At 32.3% G+C, this 22,538-nt stretch overlaps 1 protein-coding gene across 5 annotated transcripts; it reads right to left on the reverse strand.

The window, feature by feature from the left end:
* Positions 1-698: 698 nt before the first annotated feature.
* Positions 699-21,080, reverse strand: LOC129810377 (monocarboxylate transporter 12). 5 transcript variants are annotated; one of them, XM_055860806.1, is made up of 9 exons: positions 20,807-21,080; positions 20,568-20,747; positions 14,374-14,475; positions 9,484-9,753; positions 6,518-6,595; positions 6,293-6,341; positions 6,056-6,235; positions 5,554-5,890; positions 699-2,300 (listed from the first exon to the last, which is right to left on the reverse strand). In XM_055860806.1, exons 2-9 carry the CDS (start codon positions 20,602-20,604, stop codon positions 1,239-1,241), a joined length of 2,115 nt encoding a protein of 704 aa, XP_055716781.1. In that variant the 5' UTR covers positions 20,605-20,747; positions 20,807-21,080; the 3' UTR covers positions 699-1,238. The 5 variants fall into 5 exon arrangements, with proteins under 5 accessions (XP_055716781.1, XP_055716782.1, XP_055716783.1 ...); XM_055860807.1 differs by having other exon boundaries at positions 20,568-20,764; XM_055860808.1 differs by lacking the exon at positions 14,374-14,475.
* Between the last annotated feature and the right edge of the window lie 1,458 nt (positions 21,081-22,538).

A 22,538-nucleotide genomic window follows, 5' to 3' on the forward strand; every position in this document is an offset into this window, starting at 1 on the left:
CCCAATATATTGTATATTAAATCGGTAATCGATTTATCAATATTAAACAAATCCTCTTCAGAAATAATTTCAATGTCCATATCATGAAAATTATGCGATATTTTGGAGGTTAGAAATTTTATTTATAATTTAAAGGAAAAAATACACTATCAGTGTTTTGTGACATGACTAATTTATTTATCAAAAATTTCTCCAGGGAGTAGATTACAAGATACTGTCACACAAAAAAAATTATTGAATTTTTTAAAGGTTAGGCTTGAAATAACCTGTACTAAGCAAAACAAATCAATGTGGCCGATTTGCTGACCAAAATGATAAAAAAATAACTAATCAAGATGGACTTACCTATTTCGCCAGACGTTTCAAATTGCTTTAAACTATTTTAATAAATCGAAACGTATTTTTTACAAATCGAAATTGTTAATCCTGCCAAAGAATAAGGTAAAGTGCCCTCAAATCGACCGGTAGAGTTATTTATTCAATTTATTTATATTTGAACTAATATTTGGCGTATGATCTAACACTAAAAGGTCAATTATTCCATAAATAAATACGAATCAGTGACAATTTTATAGAAATTCACCATTAAAACATTCAAATATTGACCACCGGTCGAGTCGAGGAACCGGTCAACTCGAGAGCACTTTACCTTAATTAAAATATTTCCAAAAGTATCACTTCAAATAAATTAAAACACATTTTCTTCATTTTCTAAAATCATTCAATTGACTCTCATTTACATAAATATACCACAAAAAATAAAATAAAATTACATGTTCTCAGTAAGTTGATTAAAATGGAATAATAGAAAAATATCTTTTTTGTTTTCCAGACACAGAGGAAAAACTTTTTTTCATCATTATTTTCGTCAATATTTTCTGATATTGGATACTTATTCTTTTTTCACTTAATCGGTGGCTAAAATATTTTGCAAGTGCATGAGAGGGAAATTAAGTGAACATTAATTATAAATTGAAACTAAACTAAATAATACAGATTTCCTTTCCTACAGAGATTAGTATTTTGTTAAATTAAAAAAAACCAAAATGTCCTACATATTTCTACAATTATTTTTTCTTGAAAAATTTACAAATTTTTTTCTTATCAACATTTTTTTTTGGTAAATTCTCTTTATAGAAATTTTGTTAAATTTTTCTAACTCATTTCTGCGTACATCTTAAGTAACGTTTAACCGGAATTACTTTTTCTTTCTCGTGGGATTGTTTCCGGGAATACTTTTAAGCCAAGAGACTCTTTTTTGTCTCAGCACATCTCGCTTCTTCAGCTTTCCTTTCGGCACGTGCCTTATTGCGTCTAATCATGGGCATTAGGCCCCAGAGAGCAGCTCCACTGAGCAGAATGAATCCCAAGGTTGTAAAGAGGGATTCATAAGCGTTTACATGCTCAATCCAAAGTCCACAAATGGGTGGTCCAATGAGCTGTAGGATTCCATTGACGAATAAGCTGATACCGTAGGTTGATGTTAGACGTTCTTGACCCAGCATATCTGCCATAATCACAGCTGTGATGCCCACATAAACCCCAGAAGCTAGCCCAAAGCATGCACAGCAGATGCTGATAAAGGAGTAGGTTGTAGCAAGTGGGAGAATGGCCAGAGATATCCCTGAGATGGCAAGTCCACCAATAAAATACCACGTCTTGGGAATTAATTCTGTGTCCGAAAGGGCAGATCCCCCAATTCGTCCCACAAGATCCAACAGTGAGACAATTGATAGCAAATATGCAGCTAGACCCTTGTCAAATCCCATACTTATGGCATAGGCGGGCAACAAAATGATGAAATTCGTATATCCAATTGCATTAGTGGAATTAGAAATGAGAATTACAAGATATGTTGGATCACTGAGAAGGCTCAAATCGAAGAATTTCTTCTTTTCTTTCTTCTTCACTTCCTCATCTTCGTCCTCTTTGTCCTGCTCATCCTGCCCACTCACGTCCTTCTTGATCCTCGAGCACGATGACACGGGATTCAGGGAATTGGTGATGGACTTGATTGACAGATGAGAGGCAAATTCCGTGGGATGGAAGGACAGAGTACTACCATGATAGGGAGTACTGATATACTGAAAAGAACTCGTGGATGGTGATCTCTTGGCCAAACGACCACTAGACGTCACACGATTGTTCATAAAACGCTGACTGAGCCTTGTGCCGGACATCCTGCTCTCAGGAACAGCACAAAGGGACGGTGTAGAGCTCAAATCTGTGAGATTGTTGGCATACGTCTGATTGCGAATGCTATCGCGAACCGGAACGCTAACTTTTCGGCTTCTGTCAGCCTATAATTTAGGAGATAAGAAATGCCGGAAATACCTATTAGTATCCCTTAGTTTTAAGCGAAATTTCTAGATAGGAAACCTGGGGAAAATGTCTCAAAATGGGTAATATTATTTTATCACGAACTCCCAGAAGATCCTTGAGATTTCTATCAGCCCTATCATCACATTCTTATAGGTAGTTCACCATGACCACCCTACGATCTTTTCGAGGATAAATATCCTCCACTTCGAAGGAAAATGTACTTTTCGAGGCATTTCCTAAAAGTTGGTTTTGTAAAAAATCCCAGAATTGTTAGGTCAAACTCCTCAAACTGAAAGAGAGATCAGTTTTATAATGAGTTTTTTTGTAAACTTTACCGTACACCGAATACTCCCAACTCAGAAATAGCATAGGTATCACCGACATGGATTTGAAACAGTTGCTCGGAAACAATATAGTCAATCTCGCTAAAGTAGCTCTTTTCGTAAGAGCTACAAATTTAAAGATTTAATTTAAAATCTCATTGGTAAGCAACGTTAGCCTTTTTGCAGTGCAGTGTTTCATTAAATTAAAATTTTGTTCTTTTTCTCTTTATTTTCTCTTTTTTTTATATAATTATCACGTACAAATTGTTATATCTATTTAGACATCTAATTTATTTTTTTCCTACACAGGTATAAGCTAGAATTGTTATTGAATTGTAGTCTTCTAATGTACCTGATTTCTATATGGCATATGGCAATTTGCCGCTGCATTAATAAATAATAATAATAATAATGTTACCGTACAGGAACATACAGTATGAAATATCAAGATTCGGTTTTCGGTGATAAGCCTAAAAACATTTTGTTAGACATGCTTTTTCTTCTATTTTCCTCTCCCCCCTCCAATCCCTCCAAAAAGCATGATTTTTTGGTTTTTCTTGAAAACGGGTAGCACATGTGTACATTTTGTTGATAGACACCTATGATCGAAAAAATTTTCAAAATCGAATTTTTGAAGGTCAAAGTTAATCCACTCTGGAGGGGATATTTCTCAACCCATTAGCCTAAATTTGGATTTTTTGGAAAAATCTTAAAATTTCGAATACGACCGCAGTGGTCTCATTTGGCAATAAATCCGTAAAGTACCCCATAATACTTATTTTGTTTGATCATTTTTATTTATTGTTCGTATATATTTTTTTTCATTCTGGAGGCTAAACGGTAAGAGATACCGACTTCCGATCTTCGATGACACCCTCAGAAGTCTATATTGTCTAGAGGGGTCCTATCTCATTTTTTCTTTTAAACTCTCCATCCTCTTTCAAACTATGTTTTTTTTGGGGTTTTGTCAAAAACGATTCCAGCGATTTTTTTTAATTTTCGGACATATTTTGGAGATTAGTCCATTCAAATATGTCATCCATACATATCTATAACCGAAAAAAATAAATCCATTTTAAAAGATAATTCGCAGAGAGTCTTATCTCGTGTGTTCGAACGGTTCGAATACTCCGCAAAGCTGGGACGCTTAGCCACTTTTTTTATTTAAAAAAAACATCGACAGAACTTCACTGACGTACCTATTTATGTGTAAACAACACTTATTCAACGTAAAGTATTTATAAGAAAATTTCTACGACATATTTTTCAACGAATTATGCCCAACGCACAATAACTTTTGTGCGTTGTCTTCGACGAGAGTGCCAACATGTTTGAGGGTCTTTTAAGGATCTTTTAAGGACGGCGGTGGCCGCTATCACACAAACATTGAAGTCTTTGTACATCTATATCTCTGTCTAAATTTTTGCTTTCAAGAGCTCTAGCTCAAAAGCAGTATTTGAAATAAATGAAATGAAATCTCAAATCTGAAATCCGTTTGTCCGGGTCACGTCTAGATTTTTTAAATATGCATTTTTAGTTTTTTGCTGTTTTCTAAAATTCAAAAATTTATATCTCCGGTTCTAATTATCCGGTGGTAGTCACATAAAGCTAAAATGATGCGTAATTTCATTTTCTATAACTCTTGTGATCATATCAAGAATCTACGATGAAAATACAGTATATTTTTTTATATTTGAAAAAGTGCACCCAAAATTGTGAATATTTCTGTGTTTTTTTCTCGATCTTTTAATAATTCTTTCACTTAAATAGAACATTCCTCATTCCTCTTAAATAGTATTTCTCAAGATATATATAATAACCCCTGAAAATTTCATATTGGGCGATTGATTAGCAAAGTCACAAAAAAAAAACAATAAAAAACTTTAAATCCTTTAAATCCTCTAAATTTTTTTGAAAATGTCTCCATCGTTTTTTTTCGAATATGTTTTGAAAGACCTAAGACCTTAATCCTTTATGTCCGAAATATATTCGAAATCGAATTAATTAAGGTTAAATTTATTGCAGGGCATATTTCTCAGACGATTTGCTTTTAAAGAGGACAAATGCATTCTAAAATATTAAATTAATCTATTTTAATTTTTGAGTTTTCTGAATACTTCAGAAACGAGCCTTAAAATCTCTTGATTAACTGAAATGCATGCAAACATAAAAAAAAAACTCCTTGAGTGCTCTATATCGTGAATTTGGGCATTCCGCACTTATAAGGAGGTTAATATAATTTTTATAATAATTTTAAATTTTAAAATCTTCGACTTATATTTTTCCAGCCGGGGAGTAGATATTGCCAAAAGATCCTCCTACATAGGCAACGATAACTTTTTCTTTCAATGTCCAATAGTTAAAAATCTTCATTATCGATTTTGATAAAATTTTAGTGCGTTGTTAGAAGTCGAGGCCTTAACAACGATAATTTGCTCCCCTGGTCCTACCCTAGCCGTACGCAAAATTTAAAAATTTGCTGAACAATTCTCTATAACTTTCGAGTATACGCATCAAAAGTTTGAAAACGATCTAAATTATTTTCTGATTTTTTAGTAATAAATAGTGGCACGACATTCCTTAGAGGATCTCAGACCTTCCCGCAAAGGGGGTCTTCGGACAGGGACATCCATTATTATTTTTTCTTACACAGGAATGGGGTGGTCAGTCCCATGCCTTGTGTAATCAAATGCAATGAAACGCTCTGGACTCAATGCAAACACCTTTAACATCAGAAAAAATCCTGGTGACCTAAAGAGAATTTGAACCCGAGACACTTGCATAGAGTAACTGCTCTATCATTTGACCCTTGATTTGCCCCATTCAGTGCCCTTTTACGGATTTAAAAAACCTAAGAAATTCCTATTGAAAAATTAAAATTACTTAAATTTCTGCCGAATTGACTTACCATTCCATCCATTCCGCTTCCTTTTGAGAAATTCCTCACAACAACCGCACTGGCACTTCGGACAAATCCATTCTCGTGCGGAAGTGTTGGAGTTTGGCATTCTGGTGACTTTGTCCCTGAATCCTCAATGGCAAACTTGGCACGTCCGTCCGTTGAGTCTGGTGATGTCGTTGCCGTGAGATCTAGCACAATTCCCACATCCTCATCGAGATTTTGCGTGTCTTCTCGAGCTGGTAGTGCTTTGGGGACACGTTTCATGTGCTGTTCCACGGGCTGATAGAAAATCGCTGCGACCCACACATTTAGGGTCACTCCGCCCATAATAAGGCACGCTCCCCTGGAAAGGGAGGATCATTAGGGAAGGGATATTGCCTTTGTAAACGTATAAATGCAAAGAGAGGCGCAAAGATGATTTTTTTGGACCACAGGTTTAAGTCATAGTTTGTAAACTTTCGGTCAAAAAAAAACCATCTCTGTTTGCCACTTCAAATATCATGAAAACCTGTATCCATAAGTTTCCAGTAAGTATCTAAGCACAGGTGGCAAGATGATTGATCCGAGAGCACTCCCAGAGATACATAGCCCATTGGCGAGTCCTCGCAATCGAACAAAGTACGATGTGACAATGTAGACAGTTGGTGGGAAAGCCAATCCGGCACCCGTTCCCACCAATATCCCATAACTATAATTGAAAATGATTCATTTTTGACTAAAATCTCTTGCCTGACTGCGGTCGTACCTAATGTATAAATATGTGACAGATGAAGCCCAGAATGTGAGTATCATTCCTACAACAAATTGAACCATTTTATCTTCATATTTCTCTCCACACGTGCTTGCTTTCTAAAAATTCATTTATATATATATATATATATCTCATTGTGATACTTTTGTGCACATTGTTGCACCAATTTCTTCACGTTTGAGAGAACAATTTATATTATGTCTTATTTTGTCTCTTTACCTACTGCTGCAAATGTTCCGCCCATTAGTGTTACAGTACGGAATGAGTATTTCACAGATAAAATGCTTGAAACGGGTCCTGTAAAAAAAGAAGAAAATATTTGATTTACCAAGTAGTAGATTCAATGATTTTGAGTGATTTTACTGAAAGAATTTCTACGCAAAATTCCACAACAAAGGCGCTTATCTGATAGAAAAGCAATTGGTGCTAATAATCGTCAAATTGACCAACTGATAATTTCCGTTTTAACAGAAAAAAATGTCAGTTAATGGAAGTGATAATTGGCAAAAAAACCGAATGGGTCACGTTTTCGCAAAGTAAATAGCATAAAAGATTAAAAAGCCTTGAGTCGGTAATGATTACTCCTATCTCCGAGATTAGAAGAAGGGGAAGATTGGCGGATTTTTGTAAAAATTGAATAAAACTTTAATATTGCTAAGGAAATAAGGTACAGATCCCTTTAAACCTTAGTCATTTCTAGAAACGTGGAAATATTTATGCAAACAAAAATCATATATAATATAATAATTTTTTATCTTATTAGTTACACTGATAAAATCTGTTCTTTGCAATCGATATTTTTTATGAAATTAGATTTTATAAATAATTATTGAATTTAAACTTATCTATTTCTAATATCATGTCCTTCTCGATTATTGCTATTTTTCCATCGCAGAAATATAAAGGTAGGGTAAGTGTGCCAAATTTTGGCATAGTTGCAAATAAGCACCGAAGTCCTAAGTTTGAAATGCAATATTTTTAATACATATTGAAATTTCTTGTTACTTCCTTTTCGGGAGGGTTGTGTGGAATCTTGAAAACTCGTTTATCGTCTTTGTTTTCTGTAAATCAGTTCCTAAAATATTAAAAAATTAATAAAAATTAGACATTGCTTTGGGTAGTATTTCGGCCACTTTGCGTGTAATACCGGCCACCTCGTTTGTGATCAACTTTTGTGAAGTAACGGATAGAAAATTTCAAAACGTCATACGGAACGAGTTTAAAAATATTTACTTTAACACGTCTATATGACCCACAAGCCGCGAGATCTTCCGTGTAATTTATCCCAGAAGACCTGAAGAGTTTACCTTGGCATCCCAAATTTACGCGCAGATTCCCGTAGCAATTTGCCCTTCCTGAACCCTTCCAAGGCCTATTCCACATTATCTTTTTCATAGAGGCGATGCTTTTTTTCTATGGGCATTGTAGAACTCATAAATTGAAAAAATAAATAAAATAAAATGAATAAGGAATTTAGGAAAGCAAAAGATGTTGCCAGAATAGGCAACATTACCTCACCCGAGAGATGCTCACAAAGTATATACTTTTATACGCGAAATACAAGATCCAGCTGGGAAATTTTACCCGAAATTTAAAGAATGATTCACCATCAACTTAAACACAAAGAATCTTTTATGAAAACTAATCATTTTGCATGAAAAACATCGAAGGAAAACCCTCTGTACTTCACCACAAATCACAAGACTGCTAGAAACACAAGCGATCTGTCACATTTCTTGTAAGACTATTTTCACACTTGATTTTCTACAATACAATTATTTAAATTCAAATTATAGGTATCTGAAATTTAATGATTTTTGAGTTAATACAAGCAAAATGAATTCATTGACCATTCGAAAATTTAATCCATATTGTAATAATTTAATTGCTTGGCCGAAATTACCCTCAAAGTGGCCGAAATATAAAGCTGGCCGAAATTTGGCACACTTACCCTAATAATTTTAGTTTTAATAAATATCTGTGTTCAGTATTTTGGTAAAAATGACCAATAAAAATTTAAAAAAAAACTTATTTTTGACCTAATTAGGGGCATAGAAAATGAATAAAGGAGGATAACATTGTTGCCAAAATACTGCACATTCCAATGGCTATTCACATTCATTTTACTTATTTTACTGCTCGAACTGCACAGAGAAAGAAGTTTTGTGTAATCTTTCGATTTTGAGTTATAAATACATTTCGATATCTTACTCCCTATGGAATTATATTTTTGTAGAATTTTGGAAATCTGAAGTGTAGAGTTTTTTTGACGTCACGCGTTTTGTCTGTCTGTCCTGTTCACCATGCCGTTTTGAAATCGTTAAAAAGGTGTTGGAATTTCAGACAATTCTGAATCGGTTCATATCGGTTATGAACCGCTTATGAAATGATAACTAATTTTTATCTGAAAATCAATTGTATAACTTCTAGGTAAGATATTTCGGGAAATCTTTTGAATTATTTATAAATCGGTTTAAATCGGTCATAAACTGGTCATGAAATCGCGAAGTAATTCTTATAGTTTTTTTTTAATTTTTATTTACTAATCTTTTTAAATCGGTAAACAATGCAAAGTACTTTTCATGCAGCATCCAAGTCACGAATTCGATCATTTTGTAAAGCATGGGGCTTTAAATATAGAGATATCATGATCTAGGAAGGGCCCTAAGCCCTGAAACTATTATATTCACTATATTTACTATCCACAGAATAGTAAATTCTAAAGACGAGTATCTACAATTTTTATCTGTCCGATCTAATATCGCGTTTGTTGGGTGACTTTTTACTATGCGATCATTAAAATTTTGTATGGACGATGGTAAATATAATTATCCTAGTTTTCTGGATGAATACAAAAATTACGATCAAATTTATTTAATTAGTGGCGCATTATTTTCCAAAATTCTTACAGGTCAAAGTGAGAATTTGTTCGGCGGTCTAGACTTTTTTTTTTAGTAATTTTGAATAAATTTAATCCACTATATTCTAAAATAGTTATTTGATTACTCATAATTTTATGATATTTTCTAAGATTTTATAATTTATGAGAAAGTATCAAAAATTAATAAATTTGAGTTCCAACAATAAACACGTATGATAAATGAGAGAAATTTCAGAACGACCGATCACTATAAACAAATACGGTAGAAATTCTTGCAAGATTATTCATAAATTAGTAAACTTACCCAGGGAACTGTAGAGGAAATAGCAGAGAGCAGGAATCCACGCGGCTGTTGCTGGGGATGCATTGAATGTTTCGAGAAATTCCACAAAGAGAACTCCAAAGCTTTTTATTGTGCCGGGAATAAGGATATTCACTAGCATTGATCCGGCCAAAACTAGCCATCCCCATCCACCATCCGGTGGAACCAATTCATATTCAGCATTTTCCATCGCGGACTCTGTCATTTTCTCCCTCTCATGCTTCTCTTCGTCCTCCTCAGGCAAAATTGTAACTGTTGGCAAAAAATAGATCATTCTTGTTTCAGTAAAGCCATAAAATTCAGCTTAGTGTGATCTTGAAATGTTCAATCAACTTTTGATGAGCTGTCAAATTTACAAAAATAATTTAACTCTGCAAAAACGTGGTTTTATTTGCATTTTTTTATTAAACTTTTGATAAATTACCAACTGGGTATACAAAATATTTTCTATAAAAAGTTCTTAAAGATTTTTTTATTGAAAAACGAAATATATTATAATTTCTCACTGCCAATTATTCCAAATATTCATCTAAATAAAACATCTATTTTCAAATTAATTTTCTTCTCCTACACAAAATTCGCACGAGTCTCGCATAGAGTTAAAATGATCAAAAATGCAAACTCATGACTTTGATGCAAACACGCGCGTCTCTTTTTCTTATTTTTTTTTTAATGGAAAGAGTAAGAGATTTTTTTTTCTAAAGACAACCTTTCAGAAAAAATCACCTGATTCTTTTTAACCATTTCCTCCAAATTTCTCGTACAATGTCATGAAAATTGGACTAAATTGCAGAGTCAATTTTTATCTCGACACGCAATTCAATTGATTGTCGAATTGCTCGAATTGGGTGGCGTAATATAGATATTCGTTACGTTCTCTAGGCCAAAGATGTGTTATATGGCAGAGAAGATAGCAAATATTTCCACAGATAATTGTGTCATCACATCGATTAAGAGTTAATTTGGTAGCAAATTTTTCTATTTTTTTTAAGTTTGTTCTTGAAGTTTTTAATGTTGCAAAAAATTCTAAAATTTTACTTTATGCAAGAAGTTTTAAACAGGAACATTACTCGTGATTGAATGCAATTTTCTCTTCATGGTCAGCACCAAGTAACTGTCGTATTTGAAAATCGTGAAAATATTCATAAAATCTCAATAACAGCTTTGTTAATATTGTACTAAAATAAACCTACATCTTCATATAAATTATAAAAATAATAACTTATAAGTCATTAATATATATAGTATTTTTTTTAAATTCAAGTTTTTTTTTTAAGACGAAAAAACGTTTAAATGTTGAGATACCTCTTGTAAGTACTAGAAGATATTTTTTGAACTTGAAATAAAAAAAATATATACTTCATTAGAAAAATAATTAAGAAAAGAAAACAAAAAAGTACTTTATATTGTCTCAAAATATGAAATAATTTAAATAATCTCTTTTTTAATCACGACAATTGTTTTTTTTTATTAAAGCAAATTATTAAGCCTGAGAAATCTCTTTCAAAAATTTCCTGAATTTTTCATAAAATTTTCGATTAAAACCATTAATCAAAACACGATAAAATCTTTATTCATGCTGCAAATTTGCCGTCCGAGCACTTTAAATCTGTTAGCTCTGTTGCGAACGTTGGGTTTGTTGGATCATAAACAAAATAAAAAAAAACTCGGAATGCATGCAAATTCGATTTAGAGCTGAAGTTGACGGACGTAATTCAGTTATATTCAATCAAATTCGTGAAATTATAGAAATTTTGTATTTAAACCAAAATATCAAAGATTTAGATGGACTGACCGAAAAGTGATATATGGGTGAAATGTTAGATAGATAATTTTGTACATCACAACGCTTTGTGAATGCAATACAGTTCAGTTGCAATGGGAGATTTGTAAAGTTGCGGCCACCGCGGTCTATGCGTTGGTGCCCAACTTCCAGAGTAAAAACAGTGGAAAACTCCTTCACAGGTTGTATACGTTGTATATGCCAAAAATCGGTGGCAGCCAAAATCCCGAAAGCCAAAATCCCGAACGCCAAAATTCCGAAAAGGCCAAAATCCCGAAAGCCAAAATCCCGAATGTTCAAAATCCTTAAAGGGATGAAATTATATGGGGGAAAATGTTTAGAATAATTTTCCAAGACAGAAAATTTCCCTTTGCCTCCAGCAAGTACGGGTACAATCGTGGGAGTAGCTATGACACTTTTAAGAATTCGGGATTTTGGCTTTCGGAATTTTGTCCCATTCGGGATTTTAGTTTCCGGGATTTTGACCGGGACCCACCAAAAACACATCTAATGGATGTGACAGTATAACATAAGTTTTTAAAATTCCCTTTATAAAATTATCAGAGAAATTAAAAGTTGCTCTAGATTCTTATTTGTTTGTACAAAGTAATTGAAAATAGTACATTTGTTTGTACAAAGTAATTCACTGACCCCCACACCATAAATCGATATAATCTTGATGTTTTCTTACCCACACCCCCTCCTGGCCCTCATTTAAAACTTTTTTTTTTAAATTTATTTCTAATAAAACGAATCTAACGTTTTCGTTAATATTTGGATATGATTTATTTTAAGATTATTAAGCTGAACATAAAATGCTAATGTCCTCAATTCATTCCTTCTATCGATTTTTCTATGTCAAATATTAAAGCACTCTAAAATTATTGCACAGATGAATATATAATATTAAGGTTGCCTAAACCCAAACCATTGTCATTGGATGTAAAAAGACAATGCCTAAACGTAATAGGTAAAGCTTTTCAAAAGTACTCATCTGTACGCACTTTTTAAACCAACTTTCACTTTCGGAATGGTTTTCTGATAATTCAGGAAAACTATACCACATTTCGGCATAGTTGCAAATAAGCACTAAAATTTTAAGTTGAAAATGTAATATTTTAATATAAATCGAAATTTTTTGTTACTCCTTAGAAAATAGTTAAATAGTTTATCGTCTTTGATATTTCTTAAATATAGACATTGCTTTGAGTAATATTTCGGACACTCTGATTCTCGTAAGTTCCTTGGCCTTCCGGAACTCTTTTAAGACCCAAAGACATCACGTAGTTCGTAGGGGTGACACTTTTTTTTTTGTTTTTTTTCTGCTTTGTACAACCTTTAGAAAATGAAAACAAAACTAAAAATTTATGGAATTTTGAGAAAAAAGAAGTGGCCGATACTGCAAGCTGGCCAAAATTTTGTATAGTTCCCTTATAAAATTGGTAGTAAAACCGGAATATATCCAAAAACCATGCGAAAAGATAATTCTAGGTGAGCTCTATCTCTTTTCCATCTTTCTTTTTTTAAATAAAATTTAAGATTTTCTAGCATATACAAATTGAAATCGCCTTTTAATAAATTAGATAAGAGTGATTTTTGGATAACTGTCGATATTTTAAAAAAAGTTAAGTTATTTTTCCTAATTCAAAATGTCCAGAAAATACCATTATTAATGAATAATTTATTACATTCCTTATCGGAATCAAAAGAGCACTCCCGCTTAAATATCCACAGAATTATAGAAAAGGGTACAAAGAAAATAGCGGGCGTTTTAAAATGCAATAAAACAGAGATAATGGTTAATTTACGTAATATTGAATGATAAGTATAAACCAATGCGAAAAGTCATCAATAACTTCCTTTTTATTTATTTTTATTTTGCATATAATAAGCGCACAGTAATTTTTGTTTGCAAACATGTTTTCAAAATCGCATATGAGAGTGAGCGAGATGACTAGATTGAGATCTCCTCACTCTCATTGAAATGTCAAAAACATGTTTACTAAACAAGAGTTATTGTGCTTTGGGCATTATGACCGAATGATTTTTTATATTATTTGTTTTCGTTCGATTTTGCTTAATTTTGTTACATTAATTTATCTATTCTAAATTTTATTAAAAAATTTGATGTTTTTAAAATATTTTCCACTTCACAACTTTTGGCAAATTAATTCAAATCCCTGATTTTAGGATTAATAAAAAAGTAAATAAAAATAGAGGAATAAAAATGCTACTTAAATGAGCTGAATACCGATTAAATTATATTATAGGCTATTTTACTTTTCATGGTTATGATTTTGTCACTATTAAAGTGGAAAATTAACTTATTGCTCTCAAATATATAAAAAAAAATCATTAGAAAAATAGCAAATCATTGAGTAAATTTCAGTGAAAATTGTCACACAGAGAGAAGCTACAGATGTGCGCAAGATTTATGACTAGCCAAGAGACTCGTGATCGTGAGAGAAACAGGAGATTAATCATCTGTCGAGTAAGATTTTCAAGTGATCCCTGAAAATTCTGGATGAAAGACAAGATTATGGGAATTTCGACGCAAAAATGAATAATTTAGAATAGCAGAAGAAGCCACCTTTAAGCCACAATTTTCACGATTGATTTTTCACTTCCACTTTAAACTTTAGTGCCTTGGTGGATTATGACCAAGTGTCTCAAGATGCGCGTTGCAAACTGACTACTCGGACTTTTCCTCTTCTCTTCAAATATTGATTACTTAACAAATTGAGACTTGCGCGAGTCACCCGCAAAAGTGCGTCAGTCATTCTATTTTTCTTCTCACTCTTTCCTTCCATCCAATTTCTGGTGATTTTATTGCAACTATTTGTTGATGGAAAATGATGAAAATGTATCACAAACATTGTTGCTTTTTTTTATTAGTCTCAACTTGACGGTCAATTGAAAGGCGACAATATACAAGAACCGCAATTTTAGCGCTTCTTTATGTTCCCTCCATAGTTCACAGACAATTATTTCGTTCTTGAATTTTATACACCAGCAAAAAACCTCTCTCTTCCAGGCATAAAATTAATTCCCTAATTGGCATAAATTAATTCTGTTGGGAAATTACTCACCAATTTTTGGCATCTTCTTCTTAAGGGCACTGACACTGTTCCTCGAGGGAAGTTCGGGCTCATTTTCAACGCAATCAGCAGGAGAATTAATTTGGTCTCCGCCTACGAAAAAGAACGACATACACAAAAATAAATAGGAAAAATATTGACTAAAATGACACACAAATTTGTGACTCTTTTTTTTTTGGGGGAACGCACTTGTTGAATTTTATTAAATACTATACAATGTTAAAGTAGGACTTAAGAAGTTAGCAAACAAAAAAGCTTCTCAGCTTAAATGAGGGAAAAAATATTTATTTAATTCTAGTTAATATAGCAAACATGAGAAAACACTCGAGGATCGTGTATTTTTCCGATTTCACAGTTGATAAAAGAAACAGAGATAAAAGTGAATTTTACGATTAGCAAACTTCCGCACACGAGCTAACGTAAAAGTTTTCGCGTTTAATTCTTAATGTGTCTTATTATGATTAATTGAAGAGGCTGCAGATAGTGTTCAAATGCGCCGCAATTCCTCATATACTCGACAAATGTTAAAGTGATCAACTTGAACTAAATTTTCTTCACGCTAATGACTCCGGCACACATTTTAGATCATGAAAATTTCATGAAGTCGAAATTCGAATCCTTTTCTTTCTCACACGTTTTCCATATGACTATCTCATTCTTTCGCACAGCAAATTCGGTTGAGCTAAATTGAATTTGGAGTGATGTTTAAAAGAAGAAGAAGAGTACAATAGAATGAGATAATTATATGCAAAACATGTGAGAAAGAAAGGGATGCGAATTTCGACTTCATGAAATTTTCCTGATCTAAAAGGTGTGCAGAAGCCATAAAAAACAATTTATATTTCTTTTGGTCGATTTTAGTTGGGGTTCATAAACCAAAACACAAGTGATTGAAATCTAATGGCAATTTTTCGCAAATTTCATGTCCAATTACAATTAATTTTACTCGCCTATTGAATGTTTTTTTTTTAATAAAAGGTATCTATGAAATTAGAGCATTAAAAACGCTCTTATCAAGTGTTTTTTATTTAAAGAATTTTTTTTATAAGAAAATCAGTAAAATTACTTTGTTTCTTAAATAGTTAAATTATAACATGCAACAATCTTCTTTATGGCTCTTCATCCTTTTTTATTGCTTTGATACTATTGTTTTATTTGCTCGTACTATTTAATCTTTCTGTACTATAGAATTAGTACGACTTCAATAGTATCATCGCACTGTTTTTTTTATGTTGTAGCATTTTATAAGTTTATTACTTGCTGTAGTTGTGAGTTTATTCGTTGAAAGTTGTCTCAGATTCTGGAATTTTACATGTTTTTTAATAGTTCAGTATTTTGGGTAGGGAAACTGTGCCAAATTTCGGTCAGCTTGCAATTTCAGCCACTTCTTTTGTTCCTCTAATTTCCATGAATTTTTCTTTTTACATTTTCTAATCCTAATCCAATAAAATATCGCTTCTACACACTACGCCATGTAAAAAGGCCTTAGAAGAGTTCTGGAAGGGCAAGGACTTACCGAGAATCAAAATGGCCGAAATATTACCCAAAGCTATGTCTATATTTTTATTCATTTTAAAATGTATTAAGAATGATTTAAAAAAGACAAGAAACTATCTACAGGGTTTCAAGCAACACTCCTTAAAAAGAAGTAACAAAAAAATTAAGGTTTGGTACAGTTACCCAAAAATTTTCTATTGTTATGCCAAATTGTTAATTTTCTCTAATTCAGGATATATGAATTTGGTTCAAGATGTTTTTTTACTTTATAACTTTAATGCTATTCCGTGTTTAGATTTAAGAAAGTGGCATTTCACAAAATCTCTTAATATTTATATTTTTTACACTTCAATTACAAAAATTTAAAAAATAATCGCGACTAGCAATAAAATTAAAGAAAACTTAAAGGAGTTTCACATTACAATTTCAGCTTAGTCGTAAAATTTAAGTGTAATAAAATTCAATACTTTTCCCAGAATTTTCATCTATCGCAGAATGTAACGTTTGTATTTAAAAATAATTAAAAGTTATAAGCAAAAAAGGCATAAATCAATTAAAAATTAAAGTGAAATCTTTATTAAAATATTTATTCAGCCTATTTCATTTTCACTTTGCCTTTTCCGCATTTTTTAAACCAAAAGACAGGCTATTCGTGCCAAGAAATTACTTTTGAAAATTGACTTGGAAAGCATATTTCTTGCTAAAATTAAAAAAAATGTGAACGACAAAAATGCAGAGAATTATATTTATAATTGAATTGTGTTTAGTTGACATTTATTTCATTTAAGAAAATCCATAATAAGACGGATCAAAATGCCACGAATTACCCCAATAATTGCAATTAATTTTAATTGTACATCCTCCTAGTCATTCCTAATAACCCTAACACGACTCGTCAAGAAAAAACTTAAAAAAGGTATTAAAGAATTTTTTTCTCAAAAGATTTGGACAAGTTTAACCCTTTAAGGATGATTGGGTCACTGGTGACCCAAAAATGAAATTTTTCGTATGGCCTTCTAAAGTTGTGTTTTGTTCTAAAAAGTCAGAAAAAAATTATTTTTTCTGACCCCCAATGTTTGGACCTTCTCGTCCTTAAAGAGTTAAGCTTATTAGTAGGTCTTTGAATCTTCAACTATCTAGAATCGGTTCCACCTGTCCGTTAATCGGCACTCCTATTAAACTTGTTTTCTAAAATAAATTACCTGCAGGACAAATAAGATAGATACATTGGATCAGATTCTGATACGTTGGATCAGAAACTGTGCTATTTGCATTTTCTTTAAATTTGTTCCAAATAGTACGCAGAATTGCGTTTGAAACAATAATGACACATACAAAGGATACAAAACTAAAGCAGGTAGACCAGTGGCTAATGTATCCACAATATTAATGAAGAATGAATAATATCTGGTTTAGAGGAAACACCACGAAAATTTCTTTTTCTCCTGTTATCTTTTTGAGCAAATCTGGTTATTTTTTTGCTTTGTAAATTAACCCACTTTTAAAAAAGACTTATGGGGGTGTCTCATTTATAGTTAAGGAGAAATTTCATTTTCTTCCGTTTTCGTTTTTTTTATTTTCAATTAAATAGAACAATTTACCTATTATTCTTCACAATAAAAATTTTAACCTTTTTTAGTTAATATTTTTATAGTTTTAATTATTAGTTTAGTTTTTAATTAAATATCTTAATAATTGATTTAATTTAATGATGAAGAATTGATTTTGTACAACCTTTTATACATGCTTTATATATCGGTTTAAATCGGTTGAACCAGAATTAAAGTACATAATTATGAAAAGCTCAATATGAGCAAGAACTTTTCCTCGTGAGCAAGATTGTTAAAAAAAATTAATAAACAAACAATATAAAACTACATTCAAAGTTACGAGTTTGTTATTAATTTTATAACTTCAATGGGTAGGGGAGACTGGGGCAAAAAGTCACAAATCGAAAAATTCAAAATTCAATATATTCCAAAGTAAAAAAGATAGCGGCTCATTTTTTTCTATAGATAGCCGCCATAGACCTTCTTCAATGTCGTAAGTTTCTTAGAATTCGAACAAGGAATTTAGAAAATAAAATATATCGAAATTTTTAGCCCTATTTTTGAAATATTTTCCTTGCAGAAGATAACAATTATTACCTACTTATTTTCCAAAATTGGTGCATTGGTGAATATTTTCTAAATAATTTGGATTTTTTGCAAACGAATCTGCTATCTATTTTAGAATTTCATAAAAGTTCTTTTCTCCAGAAATCCTTTTATTAAAAATGGTCACTTGGGGTAAAAAGTAACAAAAGGTATAGAGCAAAAAGTAAAGCAATTTCTGATGTCTCACGGCGAAAAGCAACGTCATTATCATGTCTCGCCGCTTGTTGTTTGCATTGGTCAAACGATTTGCAGTCTTTCGTGTTTTTTTTTTCTAAAATAGCTTGAAAAGCGCTTTCCTAGTTTTCCCACTTTTCTCGCAGAGAAAACGGTGTTTTACAAAGGTGTTGTACAGTCGAGTTCCTCAAATTTGAACGACAGTTGAGTTCAAAAGGTAAAATTTGAGGTTATGTGAAGAAAGTTTTGCGTGAAGTCTCACTTAGAAATATTTTTTCTGGTGTTTCCTCATTATTATCGTATTATCTTAACTTCCGCATCAAATTCCATATATTTCACGACAAATTCCATTGATATATTCTCTAAAGTTATTTATCTTAATTTAGGGAAAGTGCATTTCACATGAATTCCGTTACGTTTTTGAAAATATTGTTCAAATTTGAGGAACTCTACTGTAGATGAATAAATTTTCTATGAAAATATGTCCTCTAGGTATTTTTTCAAATTTACGGAAGCCCGTAATGAAGCGAATCAGATAATACCCAATGTCTGGTACTATTTGCCCCAGCATTTTTAAGAATGGTCACAAAATTACCTTTTAGAAATCGGCTCAATAAACGTATATCCTTACAAAATAGAGGAATATTACTTTCACAAAGTTGTAGAGTGATAAATTTCCTATAAAACTGCGCTAATTAGAAATTTTTGAAGCACTCCAGTAGCTTGTAAAAAAAATATCCGTTTTGTGACTTTTTGCCCCAGTCTCCCCTAATATTATTTAAGCATAGAAAGCATTCCGAGGTTGTATTTTGCGTATTCCATCTATCCAGAGCTTATCAGTAGTTATCATTGATCATTTACCGCTGTATCGTCGCTTGAATCAGCAATTGTCTTATCTGTTAGCCTTACTAGATCAAACAATTATGATGCTTTCAGTTTTTAAGAACACTCAAAAAATATCACAAAATTAAAAAAAAAAAGTGGATTATGCAACTTTTATATCATGGACATTTCAGTTCATTATTTTATGAATACAGCTATCGCAGCTATCACTATGCTGCTTTTGAATTTCCTTTGTTTAGTCATCAATTTGAAATTTGACTCATATTGCTCATTGCATTGCTCTTCTTTGATATCAAATACGACAAATAGGTTTTTGAGTAAACAAGGCGCAGATTGAACTGGAATTGTTTGAAAGTTTCCCGTTGAAATTTGGACAAACAACAATTACATCAGCTATACTAATAGTGGTGAAAATATTTTCTTGGGAAATATGGGAAGGCTTTGAGGCTTTGCACACTTCATATTTTTTCTATAATTCCTTTAATAAATCGGAAATAATTATTTTAATGGATATAGTCTTAAGGTATAGATTTCCTTAAAAAATTAGGACTGATTTATTAAAGGAATTTGGAAAAAATTTGAAGCATTCGAAGTCACAGTATGTGCGAAGCCTGATAGCCTCTCCCTATAATTCGTGAAAGTATTTTGTTTGCTTACAAGATCAATTATCCCGTGTTAGAAACCCAGATTTGCAACTGGTAGCTTTAAGAATTTAGAGGCGTTTACAACAGATGCTAACAGAATAGGCATTTAATGTGTTTTTTAAGAGAGAGATTCAGCGATGAATCATCAACAAATGGTCATTAATGCTTTCGCGAGTGCACGAGTCCACGAAGGTAGAACAAATGCGGAATTGAAGTGAATTTCATTGACCTCGTCACAGAAATCAGCTGATTTGAGACACTGAGACGCGCTTTTTCCAACTCTTTCTCTTGTTCTTTTTTTCTCTTTCTCTCATCACTTTGCAATTCTGTGATAATTTGCAAGGAGACCCAATTAGCACAAAAATGGAGATTTTAATTAAATAAAAAAATATATTGATCTCTGTATGGTATTTTGCTGGAAGTTATAGAGAAAATCAGTCCAGTGGAAAATGTTTCAAGACCAAGGTAGTTCGCAAATACCTTGTTTTTACGGAATTCTTATCATTCCTTGACCAGTTCTTTGTTTCTCGAGTTTTACTGCGGGATTTTCTGATCAATCTTTTTGTTCAGGCTGTTTTTTGCTCATGCATTTGATCATCATGTTAATTTGAAATGATATCCAGTTTTTGGGGGTGGAACAAAAACAAAGTAGTTTGAGCTTGTTTCTTTGTCTTGTGGAGTCTCTCTGGGTTAGAGAGACAAAAATAATATACCCAGACTCACCTTGAAAGCAAAGAGGGCAGAAATTACTGAATTTCTAGGTCAAGGTACAATATTGCAGAGATAATTTGTGTTTTCAGACAAATTTAACAAATTAAGATTAAAATTATTCTTTGGTTAGAAGACGTGGCAAAATGTTTCTTTTACATACCATGCTCCATCTTGCCGTTTGTCTGGATCTCCCTCATCTTTCTGCCCAAGACTTCCGGATGGGTTTCTTAAGAATTTTCCAAATAATGAACTAAAATATATAGCACTATTTGCACTCTCCTCTAAACTCTCGGTTTTGTACGCTGATTGCACCACATTCCACTCAATCTGATTAAATTTTCTGGAAAAAATTGCATTCTAGGGAGAGATAATGGCTAGAAAACTGCGATGAAAACTCACGGAAATTTTTTTGTTTACACTGTCTTCGATTAAAGGGAAATATTGTACAAGAAAATCTACTTTTCTCACATTCTCAGCACACACTTGGCCACATTTTAATACTCTTGGGGATTTTATCAGCACATAATCACAAGAATTTTGAGTAGAAAAAGCGTCCGACAGCTGCTTGCCAATGAAATAAAATGAATGCTAAAACTGAGAGTGAAACTCGCCATGGGTTTTTCTTTCGCGGAGACGCGAGGAAAACAAATGTCAGGCTTTGCAGCGCCATCTGCGACAGAGGCTGATGCTACTTGCCGTATGCTCGATTTTTTAAATAATTTTTAACTAAATAAAAATTTGGAGTTTCTCTCCCTATCCATTTTATTCGGAATCGTATGGATGGTTTTTTTTTGTACACCTCTAATTATAGTCAATTAATTTTATTTATTTTATTTTTCTAAAAGAAATACAGTAGACCCTCCCAAATTCGGGCAAATGGGACCGAAATGTCAGCCGAATTAGACAGAAATTCGGGCGACAAACTTTTTGAAATGCAACGATTTTTTTCATGTGCATTGAGTTTACACACTCATATATAACGTAAATTGCATGAAAATCCCTCAATAATGCAAAATCACATCAGAAATAAGACAAACCATGCCAAATTTGAGCATATTTGATTCATTTGATAATCATAATCAAGCTTGAAAAATTACAACAAACTTTTTTCAAATGTAACCGCTGTCCGAATTAAAAAGTAGTCCGATCTTAAAAGAGCCGAATTAGCGAGAGTCTACTGTAGTAAACCCCGCCTATACGTTGCTTCGAACACGCCCCATTCATAAGCTATGGTTAAGAAAATTTCTATTTAGGTAAAGTACCCTCACTTGACTGGGTTCCTCGATTCGACCGGTGGATCAATTTTTAAATGTTTGATGGTCAATTTCGTCAATTTCTACGAATTTATCACTGGTTCGTATTATTCATGGAATAATTGAGCTATTAATGTTAGATCATACGCAAAATATTACAGCAAATATAAATAAATTAAATAAATAAATTTATCGGTCGAAACGAGGAATCGCTCGAGCAAGGGAACTTTATCTTAATTGCCAAAATAGTTGAGTATTGTCTTTTAGATCAAATAAAAAGAATTAAGGTAAGGGCAAAATTAGCCAGCTAATGAATTTTTCATTGCATATGAATTTATAAGATTTTGATTTTAACATGTTGTCAAAAATTGAAAAATAGGTTTTCAACAATTATTCTTTTAGTTCAACTAAAAGAGAATTGAATGCTGAAGAGAATAATCTGTTATTAATTGCGATCGGCTCATGAGTTTTTTTTTTTTTTTTTTCAATTTTTCCTACAAATTTGAAGAAATTGTAAAAATGAGAAGTGGAGAAAACGCGTTTCGAAATTTTGTATTTTCGCCAGAACTCTTGCAAATAATCTTCAGTTTTGTGTGACAGGTCAGAGAAAAAACAACAAAATGTCGCTTGCGACATTTTGCGTTTTCAAGTGCAAAAGAGATTGTTTTAAAGTAATTCAACTGTAGTAAGAATCTTATTTCCTGAAAGATATGTTCTTCTAGTTTGTATATTTCAATTGATAAGTCTGAAAAAACTAGAAGTAAGTTTTAGAAGAAAAAAAGGGAGACCGCCTGTGGGCGGGCTTATCCGTTCAAGGGTAAAATTTTCAAAAATTACCGATTTTTTATTTAATTGTTTTGGTTGTTCTAGTAAAATAT

This window comes from Phlebotomus papatasi, chromosome 1 (genome assembly GCF_024763615.1).
Source record: "Phlebotomus papatasi isolate M1 chromosome 1, Ppap_2.1, whole genome shotgun sequence".
Classification (NCBI taxonomy): domain Eukaryota; kingdom Metazoa; phylum Arthropoda; class Insecta; order Diptera; family Psychodidae; genus Phlebotomus; species Phlebotomus papatasi.